The sequence below is a fragment of the Enhydra lutris genome, unplaced genomic scaffold (genome assembly GCF_002288905.1).
Source record: "Enhydra lutris kenyoni isolate GAN:26980312 unplaced genomic scaffold, ASM228890v2 scaffoldscaffold24, whole genome shotgun sequence".
Taxonomy (NCBI): Eukaryota; Metazoa; Chordata; class Mammalia; order Carnivora; family Mustelidae; genus Enhydra; species Enhydra lutris.
The window spans coordinates 16990404-17017791 of NW_019154108.1; the positions used below are offsets into that span (position 1 = coordinate 16990404).

A 27388-nucleotide genomic window follows, 5' to 3' on the forward strand; every position below is an offset into this window, starting at 1 on the left:
GAAGATATAAGGAGTTTATTTTTAGCTCTTACAAAACAAATTCCTCATAAACATGTATGTCTATTATTTAACTTTTTCATAGTCAGCTTTTTTTTTTTTTTTTTTTTTTCTTTTTTGGGGGTGGGTAGAGGGAAAAGGACAGAGAGAATCCTAAGTGGGTTCCACACCCAGCACAGAGCCCAATGCCGGCTTAATCCCACAACCCCGAGATCATGACCTGAGCTGAAATTGAGTCAGATGCTTAATGGACTGAGCCACCCAGGTGCCCTCATATTCAGCTTCTTACAAGTTTTCAGGGATTCACTGTATATGAAGTATGCCCAGAAATCATGTTACCTTCCCCAAATCTGTTGGAAGGTAAGGTATTGTGTAGAAAATTAAAAAGTATAACACAGGCATTGCCCTCCGTTTAATTTAGCAGATATTGTTCTTATCACATAAAGTATAATGCATAGGCCTTGGAAAAATGCTGTCATGATACCTTTCCTAAAAGACATTATAGTTTAATGGAAAAGACAATTTGGTACATGCACACACACACACACAATTCACTCCAGTGTAAAGTAAAATTCCTTTTTAAATGCTAGATAGGATAGTCTTACAGGAAAGAGAAAAGAGATGTGTACGTAATAATGAAAATATAAGCACAAACAAAATGTTTTATGAAAAGAATACCATAGGAAGGGGGAGATTGCCTTTTTTAAACTTACAGGTGTTTTGTTCTTTGCTTTTTTTGTTTTTAACTTTTTTTTTTAAGATATTTATTTATTTTACAGACAGAGATCACAAGTAGGCAGAGAGGCAGGCAGAGAGAGAGGGAGAAGCAGGCTCCCTGTGGAGCAGAGAGCCCGATGCGGGGCTCCATCCCAGGACCCTGGGAATCATGACCTGAGCCGAAGGCAGAGGCTTTAACCCACTGAGCCACCCAGGTGCCCCTGTTCTTTGCTTTTATTATTAAATTTATTTATCTCAGAAATGTTAACTTTGGAAAAAAGGGGGGCGTTCATGATACTCTTACTGCTTTTCTGAAGCCTTCAATTCAGTTTTTACACTCTTTACCTTTATAGACCACCATGTCTCCTACTAACAAGAAAATTGAGCCTATCAGAAGTCATTTCCCTTCACCCGCCTTCTACTGATGCACTTACTTAATCCAAACTCATCACTCACTACATATTTTTTCCCAGTCTTGGGTAACTGTGTTTCCCTCCTAAGGGCCCTGACCTCATTTCTTTCTGTCTCTTTCAGGATCTCGCTCAGGCAGTCATTCTTTTTCTTTTCCAAGTCTTCAATCTCTTCATCATTACTAGCTCCTTTCCTGCAGCCTGTGTACATGCTCAAGAGTCTCTGACCCTAAAAAGACTTCCCTTATTTTGTTAAGCCATCTAGAATACTCTCTTTTCTTTTCTCATTCTTACATCTCAAAACAGTAGTCTGCCTGTTCTCACTGTCTCTATTCCTACAGCCATAATAACTTTGTATAATCATGTAAACATATTTTAAGATGTTGAAATATAGAAACATTAGAAATTATATTTTGAAAGAATATAAAATATAGAATCTATATTTTGAAATATAGAAACATTATAATTTATATTTTGAAAGAGGTAAGGAGAAACTGTAATATTTGAAAGAGCTCTCATTTCTTTGGATCTTTGGTGTAAAGAAACAGGATAAATACAACCAAATTTAGTCAAATGCAGTGTAAATGGACAACTTCTCTTTCTGATTGCCTTACCCTTTTCATAGAAGGTACTTGTATTATTTTGGTGGTTCCAAAATGGGTTCAACCACTGTCTTATATATATGTGACTCCCAAATCTGTATCTTAGGTTCTTATTTCTGTTTCTGTTTGTTTCCTGAGCATTTTCCATCTCAGTGTCTCATAGGACCCTAAGGCCAGCATGTTCAAAATTAACTCTTTTTTTCCCCCTTACCCTTCTTCAGGTCCATGTTGTTTTCTATCTTACTGGTTCATGGCCCTTTGCTGCCCAGTCACTCACCCAGGTTAAACTATGAGTTGTCCTTGACTCTACCCTTTATCTCACCTCAAAATTCACCAATTCCTGCCAATAGTAGTTCCTATTTTTCTTTTTTTACCTGACCTCCCTATACCTTGTACTTCCACTCAATTTTAGTCCTCATCGTTTCTCACCAGGCTACTACAACAACCTCCTTATTAGTACACCACTTACAGTCTTTACCGCTCCAACTCATCTGCTCTCTGAGCACTGCACTACTTAGTAATATAGTTACTAGGAGCTACTGGGTACATATAACTACTGAGCACTTGGAATGTACCTAGGCAAAACTGAGATGTACTGCAAAATACAAAATGGATTTTGAAGACTTATAAGAATGTAAAAACTCTCAATAATTTTATATTATTAAAATAACACTTTAGGTACGTTAGGTTAAATAAAATATAGTATTAATTTTAGGGGCTTCTGGGTGGCTCAGTTGGTTAAGCATCTGACTCGATTTCAGCTCAGATCATGGTATCGGGGTCATGCGATTGAGCCCCACATTGGGCCCTATGCTGGGTGTGGAGCCTGCTTAGGATTCTCTCTCTCCCTCTCCTGCCCCCCCCAACCACTCGTGTATGCTCTCTCTCACTCTTAAAAAATAATAATTTTACATGTTTCTCTTTACCTTTTTTTTTTTTTTTAAGATTTTATTTATTTATTTGGAAGAGAGAGAACAAGAGCAGAGGGGAGGGGTAGAGGGAAAGAGAGAAGCAGACTCTCCACTGAGCAGGGATCCCTATTCAGGACTTGATCCAGGATGTGAGCCAAAGGCAGACACTTAACTGATTGAGCCATCCAGGTGCCCCTCTATTTAACTTTTAAAATATGGTTACTAGAAACCATAATTAAAATCACAAATGGAACTCTTACTCCAGTTTTTCTTGTGACTGGCTCCTCCTCATCACTCAGGTATCAACTTACAGGTCTTCTCTGTCTGAACACTATCTAAAGGAATTCTACCAGTCTCAGCCCTATTACCATGTTCTTTTTTCTTCATGTCACTTTTCACTGTGTAAAATTACCTTGTTTATTGGTATATCTGATCATTGTCTGCCCCTACTGTGAAGTAAGCTTCACAGGGACAGGAAAGTTGCTCATTAGTAAATAAGATTTACTACCTTGTGCTTAGTACCTAGAACATCTGACATATAGTAGGTACTCATTCATTGGATGGATGGATGGCTTCTACACTGTTTGACGTGGCTCAAGACTCAGCTTAAGTAGTATCTCCTTCAGGAAGCCTTTCCTGGCTGTTATCCCTCCTGAAAGCCTGGTTTATTGATCCCTCTGTTATACACAGTTCTACAGTTGTACTTATACATTATCTTTTTGTTTACTTCATATCTCTTCTTTTACCCTTAGCCCTTAGTATTTCTTCAGTATATCCATCCCCATTCTCTAAAATATGCCGGTTACCTAATAGGCATTCACCATGTTTGTGGAATATAGAAATAAAATTTTTCTTTCGAGTTAATCTTAAGTATTATAGCCATATGGTAAACAATGCAGCTTATAATAGACAGTAAATATCTGTTGCATGAATAAATGAATTCCTGTATAGTATTTTCTTATTATGAAAACAATATAGCAGGGCTGCCTAGATGGCTCAGTTAGTTAAGCGTCTGCCTTTGGCTCAAGTCATGATCACAGGGTCCTGGGAAAATACCACTACCCTAATAGCAGCTATTTTCTTTAGCCTACTTTTTCCTTTTAATTATAAAAGTAAAACATGGATGTGTATATATCACTATAAAAATAAGATTCAAATAATACAGAAATACCTAAAGTTAAAAGTGAGTCCCTTTAATAATCTTAACTTCCTTCATCAGGCATAGGTACCTCTGTCTTTTTCTATAAACATAAATTTTATATATCATATGAAGTAATATATGTGTAGTATTTAAATTCTGTTTTTCACATACCTTAGAAATGTTTTTTAAGGTTTCTTCATAGTTTTATGGACTGTCTTTTCATTTTAGAATTGAGACGGATATAGAAAAATAAAGCTGTCTAGTACAAAAAAGTTCCTTGGATAAAGATTCCCATTTCTAATTTCTTCATTTATCCTTAGGCCTAATGATTTCTATTTTTGTCTCAATCATTTTAAATTATGAATTTTCTATAATCACGAAGTTGGAAAGAGGCAGAGTCTGGATTCAGACTCAGATCTTCCTACTTCAAATCCAGTTATCTTTCCACTTACTGTCTCTCTGAACTTAAGCTTTCTTAACTATAAAATAGGAATAATGTCTTTCTTGCCTCTCTTAGGATAAATATGGTAATGATAATCACCTGAGGACGTATAATATTTTATTTTTTAATTTAATTTCAGATTAGAAACTGGTAAACTGTTATCAGAGTAGAAAGGTTTTGTTTGAAAAGGAAACCATTCATTTTCTCTTTATACAATGCCACTATTTTCATTTTAAAAAATATCTTCCCCGAAACGTGGTTGTAGATGATCTTCATATGTAATTTTTCTGGTTTCTCTCTTAGCACTTTTCCTAATACATTATTTTGCTTTATCCCTCCTATGGTAACCATGGGTACAAAACTTGAAGAAGCTTATTTTTATTTGTTTTACATTCAGTAGATACCATTACCATAAATACTTCCTGTATGAATTATGCTTCTAACATGACAGGTGTGTAATAGAAGCTTAGGGTAGAATAGCAATGACTTGATTTTCTATGATTCTGAATATCACTAAAGTGGGCTACCAGAGGTAGCCAAGAGAGAATTAGATGTAATTGCTTGCCTAAAGAAATAATATCTTTCCAGTACATCCCCTGAATAACAATAAAGGCAGATGATTTCAGGGAGAAGCTCTCCTCATTTGGGAGATGGGAAAGATCAAGTAAGGGTAATAATTAAAAAGAGACCAAAATGTAACACGTGTAGACTGGGTATACACTAATCATTATTTGAAAAAGTAAGATAAAGCACTATTCCAAAATATCCTGTTGAAATACTTGCTTTTTGAAGTCAGTGAAGGCCTGTATGTGTTTCATAGAAATTTCATGGAAACAATATGAGCTTAGACAGGAGGGAGACAGTTGACTCACTGTACCATCTTAAGAATTATACTCTAAGAATAGGACTTGTATTAAAATCTAGAACACATTAAAGAAAACAAGCATATTAATTTTTGTTTCCTGGTTAATTCTTTCTTTGGAACTCCACCCCCCACAATCTCCTTTTAATAATAATTTAAACTTGATGATTTCTTTAGTAATTAGAAAAGAAAATCAGCTTTCAGTAATAACACTTGATGTTACCTCTACTTACTTGAGAAATACTCATTTTTTAACCTTTTGCTGAATGCATCTATTATTTTAGTCTAATTTCGTTACTTTTACTAGCAAACAAAATAATGGTTTGTTGTTGTGAAAACTATATGAGAGAATATATATGAAGTGCCTGGCTCATAGTAAGCATTCAATTTTTTTAAAAAGAATTGCAAATATAATTTACAGTTAAGTTACTTTCTTTACCTCTTTGTGTTGATCTTGTTTTGAAAATATGAGAACACAATTTTATTAAGGTGCTACATTTGCTTGGTAATTTTCTTTGCAACCCTTAATAGATAAGTTATAAGATTTTTTAATGCAATTATGATACTAATTATTGAATAATACTACTCAGCTAGACTGTGTCTATCTACAGAATGAAGTAAACATCAGAACACATCCAACTAAACTAGATAGTAACTGTTTTGTTAGGACTTTTGAACTTATCATTTATGTGGTGCAGTGTTACAGTATAAATAAATACTCAACCCAATTTACTTATGGTGAAGAAGAGTTTTTATGAAAATAGTTCAAACCTGAAAATGTGTTTATATCTAAACTTGACTGTTCACTAGTATCACATCACTTGTGGACCACTGAAAAAATATTGGTTTCTATGTCCAACCGCTGACTTTTCAACCGCTATGTAAAAAGATAACAGTGATGTGCTGTTAACATGTTTAACAAACCAGCTCTTAGGTAGGAGTAGGGCTAGGAGATACTGATTTGCAGTGTCTGTTGACTTCCATGGTGTAAATACTTCTACCATAGCCAGTATAAGTTACTAAGATAATATTGAATGTTGGGAAAAGATGTATAGTAGCACAGCATTATATAATAGTTCTATCATACAGATACAAAAAACATACATAACCTTAAAAGGGTAATAGCAAAATGTAGTAAAATAATTAGGAAATAATTAATTTTGAGTTTTTATTACCTTTGTTTAATTGTAAGTTTATATAATTTAATTTTTAATAATTGTGTTTAACCGTCAGCTTAGTTCTGAAAATATAACAGTTCTTAAGAGCTTGTATGAACTGATTAATACTAGAACTATAACATACCCATATTTTTTTAAATCAGCTAAGTAATTCTGATGCAAGCAACCTGCCAGCTTAATTATTTTTTCTAAAATACAGATAGGATCCTGAGTACCAAGAGGTCATTCCATAGTCAGACCCAAAATGTCCTTTCTAGACTCATTTTAAATCACACCCATTCTCTTACATCTCCATATGTCACCCACACTAGATTTAGATTGTTTGCAGCTCCTCAGACACACCTTGTACTTTCCCAACCTCCTTCCTTTTCATTATCTTCCTTCAGCTTTGAATGTCCTTGCCTCATCTGCCTGACTTCTGCAACACTGTTTATTCATCCTTCTACAAATAACTCAAATGCTACTTCCTTTTATTTCCTATTGTTGGAAACATTCCCATTCTTGTTGATGTTCTCATAGTGATTTGTTTATACTTCATTTTGAGCTCAAATTTATCATCAGTAACAAATGGCTATTTCCACTTAACTATATTATAAATTTCTAAAGGTTGCCTTTGAATCCTACAGTACTTAACACTTTTAATACCTAAAAATGATTAATAAACACTTGTTTTAATAGGAAGGACTTTAACTTATTTTAATAGGAAGGATTGTGGATAAGGCGTGATACATCCTTTATTTTCAATGCCTTTGGGAAACTAACCAAAATTTAAACTTTTTTGAATTATATGTTTCAAACATTTTTCTTGTTAATTGAGGACCACATTAATACCTATATCCTGCACAATAACAGGGAACACAAATAATATGATGACTCAAGCTTACTAAAGAAGAATTTCACTAGAGAATATATGAAGGACTTAAGAGTAAAAAATACTAAATTATATAACTACATATGCAAATTATTTTTATTATTCTGATTTAGTATACTTTATAGTGTTCCCAGCATTTGTATCTATAAACAAGCTGTAAAAAAAGCAAAAATACCATGCTTTGCTTTGTGATTTGAGAGAAATTTGCTTTCATATATGTCCTTAAGGATAATCATTCTGTTGCTTTCTGGCATTTTATCTGGAATTAAAAGTATCTGACTGCCTTCACAATAAGTATAGACAAGATCTAAGTATAAAGGAAGTGTTTTAAAGTAAAAACAATCCAAGAATTTCTTGAAGCAAATGTAGCACATTTCTTATTAGTGGTATTTCATAATTTTTTTTCATCTTTGACCCTAATCTGCCACCTGATGGCAAAAATTAAAATGACATCTTTTGTAATACTCAAAACTTCATTGCAGTTATTTGGGTTTTTATGTATTCATTTTTATGGAACCTCCAAAACTCCAAATACACATTTGTACAAATTTTATGTATTTGGTAAATGTTTGATGATTACTTTGTATTTCCGGAGAATCAGAGGTACAATTTAACTTCTATTAGACAGTGTTTCTACTAGGGAAATTTGTTTAAAATCTTACTTCCTTTATGGAGCTGTATAAAGAGTCTGTTTTTTAAATTAGTTTTGTTTAATGAGGAATTTTATTTAAATCTCTCAATTTTCTCTTTTACCTTTCCCGTTTCTTTCTTCAGAACGAGGTCACTCAGACACCATGGTATTCTTTTACCTTTGGATTGTGTTTTGTATCATCAGTTCCTGCTATACCCTCATCTGGGATCTGAAGATGGACTGGGGTCTCTTTGATAAGAATGCTGGAGAAAACACCTTTCTCCGGGAAGAGATTGTATACCCCCAAAAAGTACGTACAAAGCATGCTTATTATTTGTTTTAAAAACAACAACTCCTGTATATCACCAGCCAACTCCTGTTATGATGCATACCTAATCCCAACCTAATATATTGAGAAAAAGCAACTAATCACCAAAAAATACGAATTCATTCAGTCAGCAAAAATATCAGGTTTTTACTATATGCTGGGCACTATAGAAAATAAAAACAAAGTTGTAGTTCTCAAAGAGGCCATAAACTATATAAAACAGGTAAGCCAGCAAATTGTAATACAATGCGATAAAGTCTAGAGTAGAGGAATAAATAACTTGCTATAATTTATGACCTAATTTTTTTTTTAAAGATTTTATTTATTTATTTGACAGGCAGAGATCACAAGCAGGCAGAGAGGTAAGCAGAGAGAGAGAGAGGGAAGCAGGCTCCCTGCTGAGCAGAGAGCCTGATGTGGGGCTTGATCCCAGGACCCTGGGATCATGACCTGAGCTGAAGGCAGAGGCTTTAACCCACTGAGCCACCCAGGCGCCCAATTTATGACCTAATTTTGAACATGCAATTCACTGTCTCACATGCCCTCTATTCTTTGCCTGCTTTGCAAACTCCTGTTCCTTCTTTTTTATTTTAATTCTTTATTTATTTTTAATTGAAGTATAGTTGAGGCACAAGTGTTACATTAGTTTCAGGTGTACAGCATAGTACTTCAGCACTCTGTGTTATGTTGCACTCACGAGTGTAACTACCATCTGTCATCATGCAGCACTGTTTCAGTACCATCGACTATATATTCCCTGTGCTGTACTTTTCATCCCAGTGACTTCATAATTGGAAGCCTGTATCCTTCCACTCCCCTTTACCCATTTTGCCCATTTCTTTACCCCCCACCCCTCTGGCAACCATCAGTTTGTTCTATTTGTGGGTCTGTTTCTACTTTTTGTTTCTTAATTTGCTTTTTAGATTCCACGTATAAATGAAATCATATGGTATTTGTCTTTATCTTCTGATTTATTTCACTTAGCATTGTGCCTTCTAGGTCCATCCATGTTGTTGCAAATGACAGCATCTCATCCTTTTTTATAGCTGAGTAATAGTCCATTGTGTGTGTGTGTGTATATATATATATATATATATATATACATCTTCTTTAATCATTCGTCTATCAGTGGACACTTCGATTGCTTCCATACCTTGGCTGTTGTAAATAATGCTACAGTAAAACAAAGGAGTACAGATATCTTTTCGAATTACTGTTTTAATTTTCTTTGGGTAAATACCCAGTGGAATTACTGGATCATATGGTCTTTCTATTTCTTTTTCTTCATACTGTTTTCCACAGTTGACTACACCAATTACATTCCCACCAACAGTGCATGAGGGTTCCTTTTTCTCCACATCCTCTCCAGTTCCTCCTCTTAAAAAGTCAGTTTAAGGATTACTTTCTCTAAAAAGCCTTTCTTTTTCTAAGCATATTTAGCCATTTGTCCTAATCCCATTTTAGCCTCTACAAACTTCTGTTATAGCAGTTATCACATTGTTTTATAATTAACTGCTTAGGTATCCATATCCCTCACTACCCAGCATAGTTCCTAGCATATAGTAGACTTAGTATTTGTGGAATGACTAAATTAACACTTGACTGAGTCAGCAGTGCTGTGAAAGCACAAAGGAAAGGAAGTGCCTGAATCTTTGATACGTCAAGAAGGTGTCTCTTTTCATTTATTTCAGCCAATTTTTGTTAAAGTAAAGTGCCAATCTGAAAATGTATGGATAATTCCTTAGGAATTATTTATATATGAATAAAAGGGTAAGAGAGCCTAAATTAAAAAGAGACCAAAAGTGGGGCACCTGGGTGGCTCAGTGGGTTAAGCCTCTGCCTTCGGCTCAGGTCATGATACCAGGGTCCTGGGATAGAGCCCCGCATCGGCTCTCTGCTCAGCAAGGAGCCTGCTTCCCTTCCTCTCTCTCTGCCTGCCTCTCTGCCTACTTACGATCTCTGTCAAATAAATAAATAATATCTTAAAAAAAAAAAAAAAGAGAGAGAGAGACCAAAAGTATCATTACTCAGATAATAAAAGAAATTTAACAATGAACTAGGAATCCTAGTAAGTGAATTTTGATCTCAGGTGTCTCACTAAATTAGCTACATAACTTTAGGCAACTTTACTATAGTATATTCTCTTCTACCAGATAATCTCTTGATCCTTTCCCAGTTCTGAAATTCTGTGATGAGGAGGGATATATAGATTGGGTCACTAATAATTCATACTATGTCAGAATGTCACCAATACCTCAAAACTACACTTTGAAAAGTGTGTGAATACGTAATATTCAGTTGATGAATAGTGAAAGCTGTTTTAATAAAGTGAGGACTAAAGTAGGAGAGTCATACAAAGAATGATATATCGGGTAACTTTAGATAAGCAAATGAAGACAGAAAGAAGGGTTTTAATTTATACTGATCATTTTTTACATAAGCTATAACAGTAATCCCAATGTGCAGATTTAGAACATATGACCAACAACGGACTAGAACATATCTTTATATATCTCATTTGAAAAGAAAATCAAGGAGCATCTCAGTTGTTAGAGCATGCCACTCTTGATCTCAGGGATGTAGGTTCAAGCTTCATTGGGTATAGAAATTACTTTACAAAAAACTTTTTTTATAAAGAAAGTAAGAAAATCAGTAATGTCAAGTACAAGTCAGAGAGCAGACATGAGTTCAGGTAAATTATGGTCTTTTTGTGCTCACCAGAATGTTATGCCTTATTGCTCCTTACATTGTTCTTGCCTTACTGAACAATGTAATACGTTTACTTCTCATGCTGATTGCTTAGATAAACTGTTCATATTTTCATATAAATGTTAATCCATGCCTCCTTTTAAATAGTCCTAACATATTGGCTTCTGTGTAATTAAATTAGTGGATAGTTTTTCATTCAGTTTCCTTATTGTATATTTTCATGACCCTAGGAAATACAGTATATGGTTTCCTACATTATAATTTGCAGATTTATAAGAAAAATGTTCTGCTGGATCGCCACATTCCTTTTAATCTTAAAAAGAAAAATACTGGAATAAAATTCATTTACACAAAAAGGGAAGGAAAGCTATTGGTGGAGTCCAGTGAAGCTTCATTTAAAAATTAAGAACACAGTGAAATGAATCTTAAAATCAGTTCCTAGGGATTAATAGTATGTATTGCTGAGTACCACATCCTGGTCCAGGGAGTATTTTTGTTATCTCCATATTAAAACTTCATTTTTCTATGTCTCTGGACCACACGTTAAGTGTATTCCTCCCAACACTTTCACATTTTTGGTAACATCAGCTCCCGCATAGTCAACTGTGGATCATGTTAAGACTGACTTAAAGTAACACGAAATTGCAGTTCTTCACTGATGAGTTCACTGGATGTGAATTTATCCAAAAACTGCATTATCACTGTATTGGATGGATGGGGGAAGAAACAGGGAGGGTATGTAAGTATGTTAAAATCTTCATAAAAATTCATCCTAATCAGCAGTGGATAACATCTCCCATTGATTAATCAAGATATGCCAATATACACACATTATTTAGAAATATGGAGGATAATTACTAGGAGAGAAGGCTACAAGTCCTGAAATTGATTGTGCCTAGAGAATGAGAAGAGAAGTGGGCAAGGGGACTGCTCTTTTTTTTGTTAATAGCCTTCTAACATGACTAATACTCCTTTGTTATTTAAAAAAAAAATGCAATGGTATAAACACGTGGCATTTCTAGTTTCCATAAGATCTCACAACCTTTAAATACATATATTTAAAGAGCTGATTATCCAGAGATTAATAAGAAACAAATCCATGAATTACAGTTCTAGTCTGATGGCAATTTGTATACTTGAAACTTTTGTGTCGCTAAAACTGGACTCCTAAATAGGATACTAATACCTATAAGAATTTGAATGCTGTCTTTCCCACATAAAAATAGTACATTCCTTAAATTCAACCCATGTTTGTGATATCCAAGCTTCATTTTATTTAACAACCTTGAAAAACAAGGTAAAACTCCTTCAAATGCAGAGTAAGGCAATATGAGAATAAAAGTGCAAATAACACAGTTAATCTGCTAATAGTTTTGCTCTTGAGTCTTTATTAGCATATGTTGTACATATTAATATATAATCTCAATCAGATCAAGGATCTCATCTGGTTTATATTTCTGAAGTTTAGAAGAGAGCCTGGCATACACTATGAGAATAAAATATAGTTGTTAAGTAATTAATGAAATTCAATAAAACTTCATTTTGATATTGCACTATTTAAGAATATAAATTAGTGAGATTTTTCTAAAATAGAAAATAAAATAAAAATCATTTTTCCTCTTTAACCTATGCTTGTTGGTGGGACATACGTGACTCTTGTTGCTGTGATAGATGTGCTTATTTGTGAGAAACATAATGGTAAGTGTACTCAATTTGCTTATTATTCCTTAGGCCTATTATTACTGTGCCATCATAGAGGATGTGATTCTGCGCTTTGCTTGGACTGTCCAAATCTCAATTACCTCCATGACGTTGTCGCCTCATTCTGGGGACATCATTGCTACTGTCTTTGCTCCCCTTGAGGTTTTCCGGTAAGCAAACTACCAGAAAGTCTATCAAAGTTTCTTTCCCTTAGAAGACACCCAATACTTATAAATTAGAATTTATTAAAACAGTATTTATACTTGAAAGGCTTATATTTTCCAGCTTTTCTCAAACTTCTCATTAGCCTCAAAGTTGGAAAATCCTACTTGAAGGTCTAAGAGGTTAATTCTTAACAAAGTTAAAAATACAACTAATGATGGCTTATAAGCTTTTTTTAGAATTGGGCTCCATTAGAAGGGTTATGAGTGGAAATTGGGAAATAAAAAGTTTTAGAACAGAAATTAAAATAAAAATCTTTTGAGAATTATTATTTGCAATTTGACATTTTGGGTTATTCAGGCAGCTTTTTCACTAGAAACAAAGGAAATGCCAGAGGAATTGTCTTTTAAACCTTCCTAAAGACATCAGTGATCTAATAAGATAGCCTAAAATCTAAGTAAAAGCAGGTACCCCAAGGTAAGCAAAGCGTTAAAGCTAATTTTGTACGAAAGAAATTTGCCAAATCTAGAGCAAAAAAGGCACAAATTACAAATAAAAAAATCCTCAAGATATATATATATATATATATATATTTTTATTTATTTTTATATTTTTTTTTTTTGACAGAGAGAGATCACAAGTAGGCAGAGAGGCAGGCAGAGAGAGAGGGAAGCAGGCTCCCCACAGAGCAGAGAGCCCGATGTGGGGCTCGATCCCAGGACCCCGAGATCACGACCCGAGCCGAAGGCAGAGGCTTTAACCCACTGAGCCACCCAGCCGCCCCAAGATATATATATTTTTTTTAAGTAAGATGAGGGACACCTGGGCGGCTCAGTCAGTTAAGTGTCTGACTCTTGATTTCAGCTCAGGTTATGATCTTGGGCTTGTGATATCGAGCTCTGCGTCTGGCTCCATGCTGATCATGGAGCTTGCTTAAGATTCTCTCTGTCTCCTTTTTTCTCTACCCCTTCCTCACTCCCCTTCTCTTAAAAAAAAATTAAAAAGTAAGATGATATTATGAGCAGCTTTATGCCAATAGAGTAAAAACTTTGGAATGAACAAATTCCTTGAAAAGCACTGTTTATTAAAACCAATAAAGAGATGGACATTAAGGGGGGCATTTGATATAATGAGCACTGGATATTATATAAGACCGGTGAATCACTGAACTGTACCTCTGAAACTGATAATGCCCTATATGTTAACTGAATTTAAGTAAATAAAGTCAAGAAAGAAATAGAATATCCGATAGGTTTATATGTATTAAAGAAATCATATTCATATTAAAATCTTTCTCACAAGGGGGATGTCTGGGTGGCTCAGTAAGTTAAGCACCCAGCTTGATTTCAGCTCAGGGTCATAATCTCAATCATGAGATGGAGCCTGTATCAGCTCTACGCTCAGCAGGGAGTCTGCTGGAAATTCTCTCCTTCTCTCTCTCTCTCTAAAATAAATCTTTAAAAAAAAATGCTTCTCATAAGGAAAACTGTAGGCCCAGGGAATTCCTCCAAATATATGAGGAGGAATTATCAGTGTATATAAAACTCTGCCAGAGGAAAGATGCAATAAAAGGAACACTTCTGGGGCACCTGGGTGGCTCAGTGGGTTAAAGCCTCTGCCTTCGGCTCAGGTCATGGTCTCAGGGTCCTGGGATCGAGCCCCGAGTCGGGCTCTCTGCTCAGTAGGGAGCCTGCTTCCTCCCTCTCTGCCTGCCTGCCTCTCTGCCTACTTGTGATCTCTCTGTCAAATAAATTAAAAAAAAAAAAAAAAAAAAAAAAGAACACTTCCCAGTTTATTTTGTGCAACCAGCATGGCTTTGATATCTAAACCTACAAGGACATTCCAGGAAAGACCAACCAGTCTGTCTCATGTAGAGAAATGCAAAACTCCTGAAGAAAATATTAGCTAATGAGTCCAACAACATATAAAAAGCATAATACATCACAACCAAGTTAGTTTCATTTTAGGAATGTGAGTTTTAATATTAAAAATCATTTAACATTTAAAAATTAATCTGTGTTAACTCACCACATTAATAGAATAAAGGGGGGACATCCTTCATGTGTGTAGAAAACACCATTGAGAAAAGTCAGTACATGTTCAAGAATAATTCAAAGATTACCTACAAAAAACATAAATAAGATCATATTTAGTGGTAAAACACTGTAAGCTCTCCCTTGAGATCAGGAGTGAGATTATTATGCATGTTGTCTCTTCATTTTAACATCAGACTGCAAGTATAGCTAGTGTAGTGGAGGGTGGGGAGGAGACATTGTGAGAATTAGAAAGGAGTGGCACCTGGGTGGCGCCGTCTGTTAGGTATCCAACTCCTGGTTTCAGTTCAGGTTGTGATCTCAGAGTTGTGAGCTCAAGCCCTGCGTTGGACTCCATCAACAATCTGCTTGAGATTCTTTCTCCCTCTCCTTGTGCCCCTCCCCCCACTGCCTCGCATGCGTGCCCTCTCTCTCAAATAAATAAATCTTAAAAAAAAAAAGAATTAGAAAGGAAAAAATAAAACTAATTATTCATCCATGACATGATTGCATATGCAGAAAATTCAAAAGAATTTACAAATAAGCTATTAGAATATGTGTAGCTGCATTCCTGAATACAAGGTCAGTATAAATAAAAATTTAATGTTCTAAAAAACAATCCCAAATAATTAGAAAATGAAATTTAAAAAAACACCATTTTGAATAGCATCAGAATATATCATATACCTAGGAATAAATTTAATGAATGATTATGTGTACAAAAATTGACAAGCCAGTTCTATAATTTATATGGAAACAGGACAAAGAACAGCTAGACTAGGGGTGCCTGGGTGGCCAATCAGTTGAGCGTCCAACTCTTTGTTTTGGTGCAGTTCTGATCTTATGGTTGTAAGATAGAGCCCTGCCTCAGGCTTTGTGCTCAGTGTGGAGTGGCTTGGGTTTCTCTCACCCTCTCCTCTGTCCCCCAGCCCCTGCTTGCTTTCTCTGTCTCTAAAAACAAGTGAATTTAAAAAAAAAAAAAAAAAAAAAAGACTAGAATAGCCAAGACTATGCTGAAAAGAAAAAAGTTAAAGGACTTATCCTCTCAAATATCAAGACTTACTATATAGCTACAGTAATTAAGACAGTGTCTGGTATTAGTGAAAGAATAGATAATTGTACACTGGAACAGAATAGGGAGTCCAGAAACAGAGCCATACATACATTGACACTACCTGATTTCTGACAAAAGTAGTTAAATAATGGTGTGGAAAAAGAGGTTCTTTAATAAATGATAATAAGTCGACTGGATATCCATACGGGGGGAAAACGAATCTTGACTCTTACTGTATACAAAATCAATTCCAGGTGGACTACAGAACTACATATGAAAGGTAAATCAATAAACTCTCTAGAACATAGGAGAGTGCCATAAAGGCAGCTTTGGGTGTATAATATTATACTTTTTATTTCTGAGTGGTAATTACACAAGGTGATCACTTTACGGTAATCAAGTGCCCCACTTAGTGATTTGCAAAATTTTGTAGATCTATGTCATACTTCAATTTAAATGCTTATTTTAAAGAAAGCAGCCTAAAAGAAAGGATTAATGTCAAAGTGGCAGTTAGGTTGACTGCTGACCTCTCAACAGTAACAATGAAAATCAGAAGTCATTAAAATGATACTTTCAGTGTGCTGAAAGAAAATGACGGTCTACCTAGAGCTCTTTCTCCATGGAAAAAGAGCTCTTTCTCCATGGAAAAAGAGCTCTTTCTCCATGGAAAATATCTTTCACAAAGGAAAATAAAGGTATTTTCAGACATGTTTATAGCATTCCTCTGAGTCAGGATGGCCACATCTATCACAATACTCTGATAAAATAAGATTAAACCTGAAAGATAAATATTGAATCTGGAAACAGTATACTTGTTGCTGTTAGTGCTCCTTCTCAATCATGTGTCAACCCTCGTCTTCACTTTCCCAAATTTCTAGGTCTAGGACCTGAGACTCTCCATCACTATAAGACTGACTCCCCTCCCACTTCTTCCTCTTCCACATAGGATGCTGCTTTATGAATTAAAAAACATTTTTTTCTAGTAAAGAAAAAAAAACTCACTTTTTAAATTCTTGATTATTTCACTTCTTTAAAAATTATTTGCTTAAAAGTAGAATCAGATGTCCTGTCACCCATGAAAACAAAAGCAAAAACTTCCTTTGAATCTACTTTCCTCCTCCAACTCTTGCCCGTTTCTGTCTCCTCTACAGCAGAACTCTTCAAAAGATGTCTGTACTTGGTATCTCCGCTATCTCACACCTCTCCATTCTCCCTTTAATTCAACTCAAGTCTTTTTTCCCCAATACTCAAACTAAATTGCTTTTGTTAATAATCTACAATAATAACAGTAATAGCAGCAAACACTCATGTATTGCCCACCGTGTGCCTGGCACTGTTCTGAGCATTTTATGTGTATTAACTGATGAATCCTCACAACAATCTTCAGGTAGATACTGTTACTATCCCATTTTGCCCATGACACTGAAGCATAAGTAACTCATCCCAGGTCGTTATACTCAGTAAATGGTGGAGTCATGATTTGAATCTAGACCATCTTTCAGAATCTGTGCTCTTGTATCACACTGCCTCCCTGTTTGCCAAATCCAGCATTCAGTTCTCTGTACCTACCTTACTTTATCTCTCAGCAAGGCACTTTTTTTCACTTCATTTCTTAGAGGCTTACATCTTCCTAACTATTCCTTCTCAACTCCTTTAGTGGTTCTTGTTCCTCTTCCCAAATTGTAAATGTTGGAATGTTCCAGGGTTTAATCCTCTGCCCACTTCTTTCCTCCACTTATATTATTCCTAATCCCATGACTTGTGCAGTTCTCCAGCCCCAGACTCTCCCTAGAACTGCAGACACATATCCTTCTAGTCACTGGAATTTCCCCCTTTGCCTAAACCATTCTAGTTCCCTCCCCACCCACCCCCACACCATCTTTTCCAGTTCTAATATCCTAATCCTTCATTCCTTATTTTTATTTCGTTGAGTGGAAACTTGATAATACTGGGAGGGTTACAGGTTATGATAACTCAGATTTTATAAATAATTTGCTTACTTACCCCATTTTGCTAAGGCGATTTGTGTGGAACTTCTTCCGCCTGGAGAATGAACATCTGAATAACTGTGGTGAATTCCGTGCCGTGCGGGACATCTCTGTGGCCCCTCTGAATGCAGATGACCAGACACTCCTAGAACAGATGATGGACCAGGATGACGGGGTACGAAACCGACAGAAGAACCGGCCATGGAAGTACAGCCAGAGCATATCCTTGCGCCGGCCTCGCCTCGCTTCTCAGTATGTATGGATTCTGCTTTTCAGAGACCAATTTCCTTCAGGTGTTGACACTGGTTAACATTTAAGCCAAAAAGGTATCAGGTTGAACCACATGGAAATCCTGGCATTCAACCATTTTTCACCTACCAAAAACAGCAAGAGCGGCAATTTCATAGAATCCAACCTATAGAATGTCTTAACACAGAGAGTAAAATGTCATTAATACATTAATTAATGCATTAATGCTACGAATTTGATATTAAAAGTACACTGGGGAAAATTTGTTGGAGCATAATTTACTTGACTCTTCAGTATGTTTTGTATACAAATAATTTTCAAGTTACAAACTTTAGGAATCCTGGCCCTGCAACTTGGCCTCTATGTAACCTTGACCATATTACCTAAATTCTCTATATTGCCCTTCCCCTGAAAATTGAAATTAATATGATCCCTGCTTATAGAGTGGTTATGACATGGGATTTAGACCAGTTTCCTCACAGAAAAAGTTCTTACATATAAATAGCTTGTATTTATTATTTTTATTTTCTTACCAAAATACCCAAATAGTATTTTTATAAGCCATTAACTTTGTATGATCCTAAAAGAAACAATAAATGTAGACTGTATTGTGGCTGCACTTGGAATTTAGAAACAGATTTCACAGTGGATTGGAATGACGAGGGAGACTTAAGTTGAGCGTGGGCAGTTGTCTAAAGGATAAGAGAACACTTGACTAGGCCAGAGGCACAGTAAAGACAATTAGGGGCAGAAGGGAAGCCATGTGACTAGAACTATAGTGAAAAAAAGAAAAAACAAACAAACAGAACCTGTAGCTGAATAGATGAAAAATGATTATAAAAGGCTGGAAAATACAAGCTTGATCATATAGGTAGGAAGGATTCAAAGATTGTTTTTCTTTTCTTCTTTTTTTTTTTTTTTTGGAGAATGTTTTTCGTGGTAGAATGACATGAAAGTAGTATTTTCAGAAGCTTTAATGCCACTGTGCAAGATACGTTGGGAAATGGAACCCTAAAGTCCAGAAAACCAACTGGAAGGCCACCATGGTATTCTGAAGTATCAGACATGGAGGACTTGGGTTAAGATGCTTTACAATAGGACTAAAAATAATATAAGCAGATGTTTTCAAGGACCTAAAAAAATAGGAGGTGGTAATAGTAACCCATAGGTATAGAAGAGCAGAGGAGAAATTGCCCAAGCTTCAGACAGAATTTAGAAGTTCTCTGAAGAGGACAGGTAGAGAAAAGAAAAGCAGGGAGCTAAGCCTGAGAAACACAGAGAAAAGGAAAAAAGGAATAAACGAAAGGAGCAAGAAAGGAAGGGCCAGCGAGGTCATTGGGAAGAACAACAAAACAAAGCATGAGACTATTGTAGTAAGGACGCAGAGTTTGAAGAAGCAGGAGGAGGGCCTGGGAGGGATGTGGGGTGAACAAGGTAAGTGCGGCGAAGGACGGGAGGACTGGAGGCAGTTGTGTCGTTGAGCTTATCCTTGTCAGTGACCAGCAGAGGGCAGTCTAAACATACACTATTTCTGCTTCAGAACCAGGGACGCTCTTTGGCGCTAGACCATTATGTTCAATTCCAAGTGTGAAGTGGAAAAACACTGAGATAGTAGACTGCAACCAGAAGAAGATGTTTAGAACAATGGAACAGGTTATGTGCAATGGAGAGAGCAGGAAATCTAAAATAAGAAGTTCGGAATTTGAGTACTCACTCGGTGACTCACGCAGCCTTTAGCACATCCTTTACCTTGCTGAATGTCAATTTCTACCTCTGTCAAGTGGAAATAATGACACCCACTTCACAAAGGACCACTTGTACCTCATAGGGCTTATGAACTGCAGATTATTTTAGTATTATCAAATCCTCTTTCTCATCTAGTACAGGAGTGTCTCCCATTGCCTCCTGATTAGATGGCCATCTTATGCTGACTGGAAATTGTCAGTGATAATGAAGTTTATAACTCGATGGGGCACCTAATTTTATTGTTGGATGGTCATTATGGTGGCTAGCTTATGTTAGGCTGAAACATGCTTCTCTGTAACTTTAACCAGTTGGTCCTAGTTGGGCTACCATGTCTTAGTCTCCTCCCTCTTCTACATCATACCCTGTCAACTTTTGAAGACAGCTGTCATGCCTCTCCTTAGGTCTTATCTTCTGCTGGTTTACTCACCTAGTTTCATGTGCACCTCAAATGGCACTATTTCTATCAGTGCTCATCATAATTCCTCATATTTATCTCATACTTATGTTTTTTATATCCATTTTCTCACTTGATATTGATACTGTCTCCATGAGGTAAGAGTACTGTTATGTGAAATGGGTATTATTATTCCTGCTGTATAGAGATGAAAATAATAACGGTCAAAAAGTTACATCATACAATCAGTACTCAAACTCAGATCTTCTTTTTTTACTCAAGTAAATTAACATAGTGTTTTATTAGTTTCAGGTGAAACTAGACTGGTCACGTGACCAGCAAGCGCTGCGCGTGACTCCGAGCTCTTTTACTGTGGTGGGGTGGGGGTTCTGAACATCTGTAGCGACGGCGCGGTGGGTGGACACACAGCAGGTCTGCCCGCTAGATGCTTTGCCGAGGGCTCATTTCTCCTCCCCCTTCTCAGCCTCTCCTGTGGGCTCTTGCTTCAGTTTGTAATCTGCTAGGGCAGCCTTGATTGTGTCTTCGGCCAGCACGTCTTCCCTTTTACCCATCCAGTGGCTAATGAGCTAGAGGCAATAGCAGACCCACAGCCAAATGTTTTAAACCTGGCGTCCACAATCTTCCCCTTTTCATCCACTTGAATCTGCAGTTTCATTACATCACCACATGCTGGCGCCCCCACCAATCCAGTTCCGACATTTTTTGAAGTCTTGTCAAGGGACCCCACGTTTCTAGGATTTTATGTGAATAATATGATTCACTATTTCTGTGTATTACTAAGCATTCGTCACAATAAGTGTACTCTTATTTCCCCCCATCTTCCCACCCGTGTCCCCTCTGGCAATCAGTAGCTTGTTCTGTGTATGTAAGAGTCTGAGGTTTTTGTCTCTTTTTTTTCTCCTTTTTTTGTTCACTTGTTTTGTTTCTTAAATTCCACATGTGAGTAGGATCATATGATATTTGTCTTTCTCTGACTTACTTCACTTAGCATTTTACTCTCAAAGTCCATCCATATTGTTGCAAATGGCAAGATTTCATTATGCTTTATGGCTGATCAAACTCAGTTCTTCTTCTAGATTGCTTCTTTCTCTGCTATGCATGACTGGCCATTTTTCTTGTCACCGTCTTGTGGTTGTAGTCTAGTTTCTTAATGTTTTCCCAGTAATACCCAAAATTGAGCATGAACCTCCAGGAATAGTCCATAAGGCATAACTTGGTGCAATATATAATTCCCATTTAAGATGTATTTTTAATGTTGATAAGATGGGGTATGTACCTAATACTGTGAACATGTTTATATTTTAATAATGGACTAAGTGCCTTTTTCCCCCTTATTCCACTAGATCCAAGGCTCGTGACACTAAGGTATTGATAGAAGACACAGATGATGAAGCTAACACTTGAATCCTCTGAAGTCTAGATTAACATCTTTGGTTTTCCTACTCTACAATTCTTTCCTCGACCAACGCAACCTCTAGTACCTTTCCAGCCGAAAACAGGAGAAGACACATAACACATTTCCGAGCTCTTCCAGATCGGATCCTATGGACTCCAGACAAGCTCACTGTGTTTCTTTTCTTTTCTTCTGGTTTAATTTTCATTTTCTATTTTTAAAACAAATATTTACTTCATTTTGCCAATCAGAGGACATTTTAAGGAACAAAAACATAGTATCTTATGGATTGTTTACAATCACAAGGACACAGATACCTATCAGGATGGAAGAACAGGCATTGCAAGGACCCTCTGATGGGACGGTACCGAGATACCTCGGCTTCCGCTGGGCCCGGTTTTGACTGGTTGAAACCGGACATTGATTTTTAAATTTTTTGTCAGTTTATGTGGAGAATTTTTTCCTTTCCTTCATACCCAGCGCAGATGCACTGGCCGCACTTGCAGGGAAAGTGCAACTTAGAGCAGTACCTTCATTCATGAAGCTACTTTTTAATTTGATGTAACTTTTCTTATTTTGGGGAGGGTTACTGGGTGGGCGGGAAATATGATGTATTTGTTGCATATAGTTTTCTCATTATTTATGAAACTTAACCATAAAAGAATGCTATAACTCCTGTGCAATGAAGGTGGTAACAGTGAAAGACGACAGGGGAAACTAATGTTGGACAGCATGTGAGGGTTTAGTCCACAATACCTCTTTCATGAGACAACTCGCACCAGTTTGACTTTTTCTTTTCTTTTCTTTTCTTTTTTTTTTTTAATTTTAAGCCAAAGTTTTATTACTGATTTTTTAAGTTGCTGCTGCTTTAGAATCCTGAGCATGTCTTTCATAACAAAGCATCTATATACTTCTACGTAACTGGTTGAAATTTTTTAAGAGGTCTGATACTTTTTTTTAAGGAACAAATGTGGAATATATTTGCCCATACTCCAACCATAACAACTGAAGTTATGCCTTATTAAGCTTCAGCATTTAGGGTAATGGAAGTATAAACTTTACTGACTCTGAACGAGAAGATAAAGCTATTTCAGAGACTCCTTACACCTTACTGGATAGTTTTTCTTTTGGATTCACTTGCTTTAGCCAGAATTTGGTCAAATTAAAAGTCTGTCTTGGGGAAACCATATTTTTGAGAGCAAAGAACAAATTATCCTTCTTCTGTCACATTACATGAGTAAAACAGACCTTGGCAACCATTTCTTCCAGCAGTTTTAAAGGATGAACATTGGATTTCATTCCCTCCTATGAGAGGAAAAAAAAACCTGCTTTTAAGATTTTTGGGGTCTAAACTTGGTGTAAACAAAAGGTATATTTCTTAGACATTATCAGACTCTCATGGTCTGTGCACAATGCCCATTTTTACTTCTTTGTCTAATTTCTTTCCTACGTTCCTAAGTCATCCAAATAAGCCCCCAAACCTTAAAGGATTTTGCTTCCTTGAATGTGGTTGGCATTAAATTGAGCATTTCATTATCTAACAAAATTAATATAAATTCCAGAAAAAGTGAAGTATGTTTTAATCCACCCATCCCCCCCAGGTCCAGATGAAGATTCCAGCATCAACATCAGTGGATTCATGAAAGTAAATTACTTCTGCCATTTTCAGCTTAATCTTAGGCAAAGAGACAAATGAGTGGAAGGGCAGCTGTTATTATCATTACTTAGTCTTGAAAATACATGGTCACTTGCCCCTTACAATACCCCCGTGGTCAGTAGCTCTTCTACCACGTATTGCCAAGTCTTCCTTACACCTGTTGTGATTCTAGTAGATTATATTAAAGTTACTGTTACTACCAAAATTCTATCAATTAACTGACAAATAGTTCATTTTTAAAGGAGTTTATTCCATTTTTATTCTGACAAGCTTCCAAAGTTTTTTCCCTTTCCAAATTGTGAGATTTTTTTTTTTTTCTGAAAAATCATATAAATTTTTGGCTTTTGTTGTTTTTTTTTATGTTTTGCCAAGCATGTTCTTTGGCCCAAAACTGAAGAGGAAAAGTTTAATTACTTTTTTTTAGTTTAAATAATCATTTATAATAATCAGTGGTAATAATTTAGTGACCTTTAATAGATTAAAGGTTTCATTACTTATACTTGGGATTTTTTTTTCTAACTATTTTGTTTTTGTACTTTAAAACTATGGGGGAAATATCACTGGTCTGTCAAGAAGTAACAGTAATTATTACTGAGTTGGATAAGTCCAGTGGACCAGTTATTTCTTGTACAAATAAAACTGGTGGTACTAATGTGTATCCAGAGCAATTTGAATTGTCAACTTCATTTTCTGTTAGCGGCACTATAGAATGACACGTAAAATCTTAGAGTTGACTTCTGGTATTTGAACTCCCCAGTGTTTTTCTTTCAGTGTATCCTATGGGCAATTTGATCTTTCTTCAACTGTTACGATTCTAGACCCTAATCAGTATTATTTTTTTCATAGATAATACAATGTTAGAGTTTGTTCCTTTTCTGATGTGTTTGTCCTTTTAGCATAGTCTGTTCAAGAATGAGAAGACTTATGTAACATTCAGCTTACCATGACAGATGCTCAAATAAGTATTTAAATACACAGCTTTATGTGCCTCATGAAGCTGTAGAGAGAAAAGCGGATTTTTCCTCATCAAGAGGAAGCAGTTTGGGAGACAGAGTTTACATTTAAATTTTCTTCCTTGAAAAAAAGGCAATGTGCATTTTTCTCTTCTAAGTTTTAAATGCCCTACCAGTTGCCAATGCTGCGTCCTACCTAATGTTTTATTGGAGATGTCTGTACACTGAAACTCTCAGAACTCTTAGGAAATTAATATCACAGAGTCATTTTAAAGGAGTAGCAATCTAACCAAAGGTAAAAACTTCATCTGATTTTAGGTTTAGAAATTCTAGTTTTATTTTATTTGAGAATCAGTTTATATCATCAGTTTAAATACTCCCCAAAGGAATAAAAGGGAAGTGTTAAATGAATAAAGTTCATTGATATGTATAGAGAAATCAGAAGACAAAGAAAAATGGCTTATTTTCTACTCACAAACACGCACCTTTGCTTAAGGCTGCCTATACCATTAAAATGGAATCATTGATGATTTCATGCCATACAGAGAGACAATAAAATGATAAAATTAAGTCATCATTAACTAGGTTATAATGGTAATTTTATGGAAAATGGAAAGAAGTTGAAAACCCATATACAACTTTCTTTTCCAGTGTCTCTCATTTTTCTACTTAAGAAAGCTGCTCAGCTTCAGAGCAGCTTCCGACTCTGAAGCAATGCTGTGAGAGTATGCCAGTCTCCTCATCAGTAACCTATATGGCCTCTTAAGGAAAATGGGGCCTAGCCCCCAGGATCTGCAACTCCCCAAAGTTTTCAGCATGAGAGTTTTAAGATTTTAATAGATTTTACCAGAAGTAAGTGGTTGATCTAGGGTCTCCTTCCACCATAGTCTGACCAAAGTACATTCATAACTACAGAAAGCAGTGCATCCTTTCTTAAGAGGTGAACTAAGGCGAGTTAAGAATAAAAAACAAGTAACCTGTTACTGAGTTGTACTGGCATCAGAGTAGCAGACATTTAGGTGAACAAATTAAAATGATTGTGGAGATGGTGGAGAAGAGTGGGCGGGTGTTGGACTGTGGCAGCCAGAAGCAGGGCCTCACTCATGCCTCGCTGTCCCCATTCGTGGTTGTGCTGGGAGAGACCTGCCTTTATTTTCCCGTCATTTTTTTTTTAATTAACTTTGCATTATTCAGGAAATAATGCCCAAATGCAATTTCCTAAGCAATGACTAGGAAAACTTCTTAACCTAAGGAAACTAATTTAGGAAATAACCCTATCCATGGCATTATTTTATTCAAAAACTTAAGATTCTCTGAAGTGATTGCACTGTTTGGTAAACAAATTTCAGAATACAGTTCTCCTTAATTTGCATGAAATTTTCCTGCCTCAGAAAATAAGTACTTCTTGCTATATAACATATTTAAATTTTTTTAATTAAGATTGCTTCTCAGATTAAAAAAAATCATGTTGAATCTATGGCTTTTTCAACTACAAAATTGCCACACTTTTCTCAAATCTAATAAAGCCAGCATCATTACATATAAAATCAGTAGTTTCTAGGTAAGGACAATACAAGTTATGGTAGCACTTCAGAAAAAGGTAAAGAAGAATAAATCAGATTTATCAGCTTATTTCATTTTATAGTGCATCTAAATTTTATTTCTTGCTTATGATGATTAGGAGAGTTAAAATGAGATTTTGCAAATTACTTAAATACATTTCTACATTTCAGGTATCAGTCTTGATAGTAAATCTTAAAAGCAAACTTTCTGCATTATACTTTCAATCTGTACAATGTCAGAGCACAGTGATAATGTGGGATAGAATTGATTATTTTAGAGCCTAAGAAGCTTGTAATGGTCAGTGCTACAGACCAGTAATTTAACTGGCATTAAACCACACTCTACTCACCACACATGAAAAAGTAAAATCATCTCATTAGATTGGAAAGAGATTAATTTAAGCAATATGAGTAGTTTGCCTGGGAATGGAGATGAGCCTCCTGATTGGTACACTTCATAATGGCCGTTCTTGTATGAAATTGGCAAAAAACTCTGATACTGAGTTGCCCCATAAAAACAACCTTCCATCATATATTTGCTTACTTACAGTGGAAGAGGAAGTAAGAGGGACAAGATGAGTGTTTCCCCTGAAGTGAAAAGAATCGTTAGACTTATTTTCATCTAAAATATGTTTCCTTGTAGCAGACCTTTGGTTTATTTTATTAGTATATCGAAGCCGCCTTCATTTTGTTTATGGTGCCATCAACCTAAGGAGGACAATCAAATAACCAACTGTTTGCCTTGGATTCAGTGTGTCTGCTAATTACAGCCTCATCTTGTATACCTTCAAAACCAGTTACTTGACTAAACTTCTACCACATTACCTTAGTTCTTCCTATGCCCTTTCCTCTGGACCACCCAAATCAGAGGGAAGACTTACTACCAGAAAGGTGTGGACTTATAAGAAAGAGCAAGGATTCCATCTCACTACCCAAACTTCCTGAAGTTCCTACCCAAATTTCCCTGATTGTCCTGTAACAACACCAGCACGGTGGGAATAGGGAGAAAGATCATGGGGAATCCTGAAAGAATGCTGTAATTGATCATGGCATTGTTATTCTTTTGAAGTGTAAAGTAAAATTGTGATCCACTCACATTTGCAAAAAGAGCAGAATCCAAGCTTTATCACATTAAGATTAATTTCTTGCTATATTCTGGATTAGCACAGAAGCTTGTATCAATGAAGACTATTTAGGAGGGGAATAGGGTATAAAATGTATCTGTCTTTTCAAACCCTCTCCCTCTACTCATGTTTCCTTCACCCCCCTACCACATTGTGTTGGTCAAATGATACTATTCTATGAAACCCTGAGCTATAGTTGTCAAAAGTAACTATGGAATGTGATTAGTCCTCTGTGGGTGCTTCTTTCCCTCTTTTTTTCTCCCTTGCTTTCTTTCTTACTCTCTCCACTCTGGTAAATGGAAAAGGTGACGTCAAAGAATTGATGCTTGCTTGGACTCATGTTGTATCTGTGACTATGCTATTAGCTGTCTCCTTTTTCCTTCTTATATGGGTAGAATTCTTACGATGTGTGGAGTTCCCTTCTTGATAAGTAGGTTAAATGCACAACGTGGTACTGTTTTATAGTTTCTAGATGGTTGTATAAAGCAAAAAGTTAATGTGGTTATGTGTTTTTAAAAGAAAATAAGTGATTGGTTACAAACTCTGTCCTTT

At 36.0% G+C, this 27388-nt stretch overlaps 1 protein-coding gene across 2 annotated transcripts in view; it reads left to right on the forward strand.

Moving 5' to 3' along the window:
- The window catches only part of LOC111150808 (xenotropic and polytropic retrovirus receptor 1), a 241263-nt gene extending 215677 nt beyond the window's left edge, over positions 1-25586 (forward strand). Inside the window, exons 12-15 of one of the 2 annotated variants that reach the window (XM_022508418.1) lie at positions 7906-8072; positions 12531-12670; positions 17768-17989; positions 21491-25586. In XM_022508418.1, the coding sequence (XP_022364126.1) occupies positions 7906-8072; positions 12531-12670; positions 17768-17989; positions 21491-21551 (590 nt within the window). In that variant the 3' untranslated portion in view covers positions 21552-25586. The remainder of the gene's footprint in view (positions 1-7905; positions 8073-12530; positions 12671-17767; positions 17990-21490) is intronic. The other variant, XM_022508420.1, reaches the window with a different exon arrangement.
- Positions 25587-27388: the final 1802 nt, after the last annotated feature.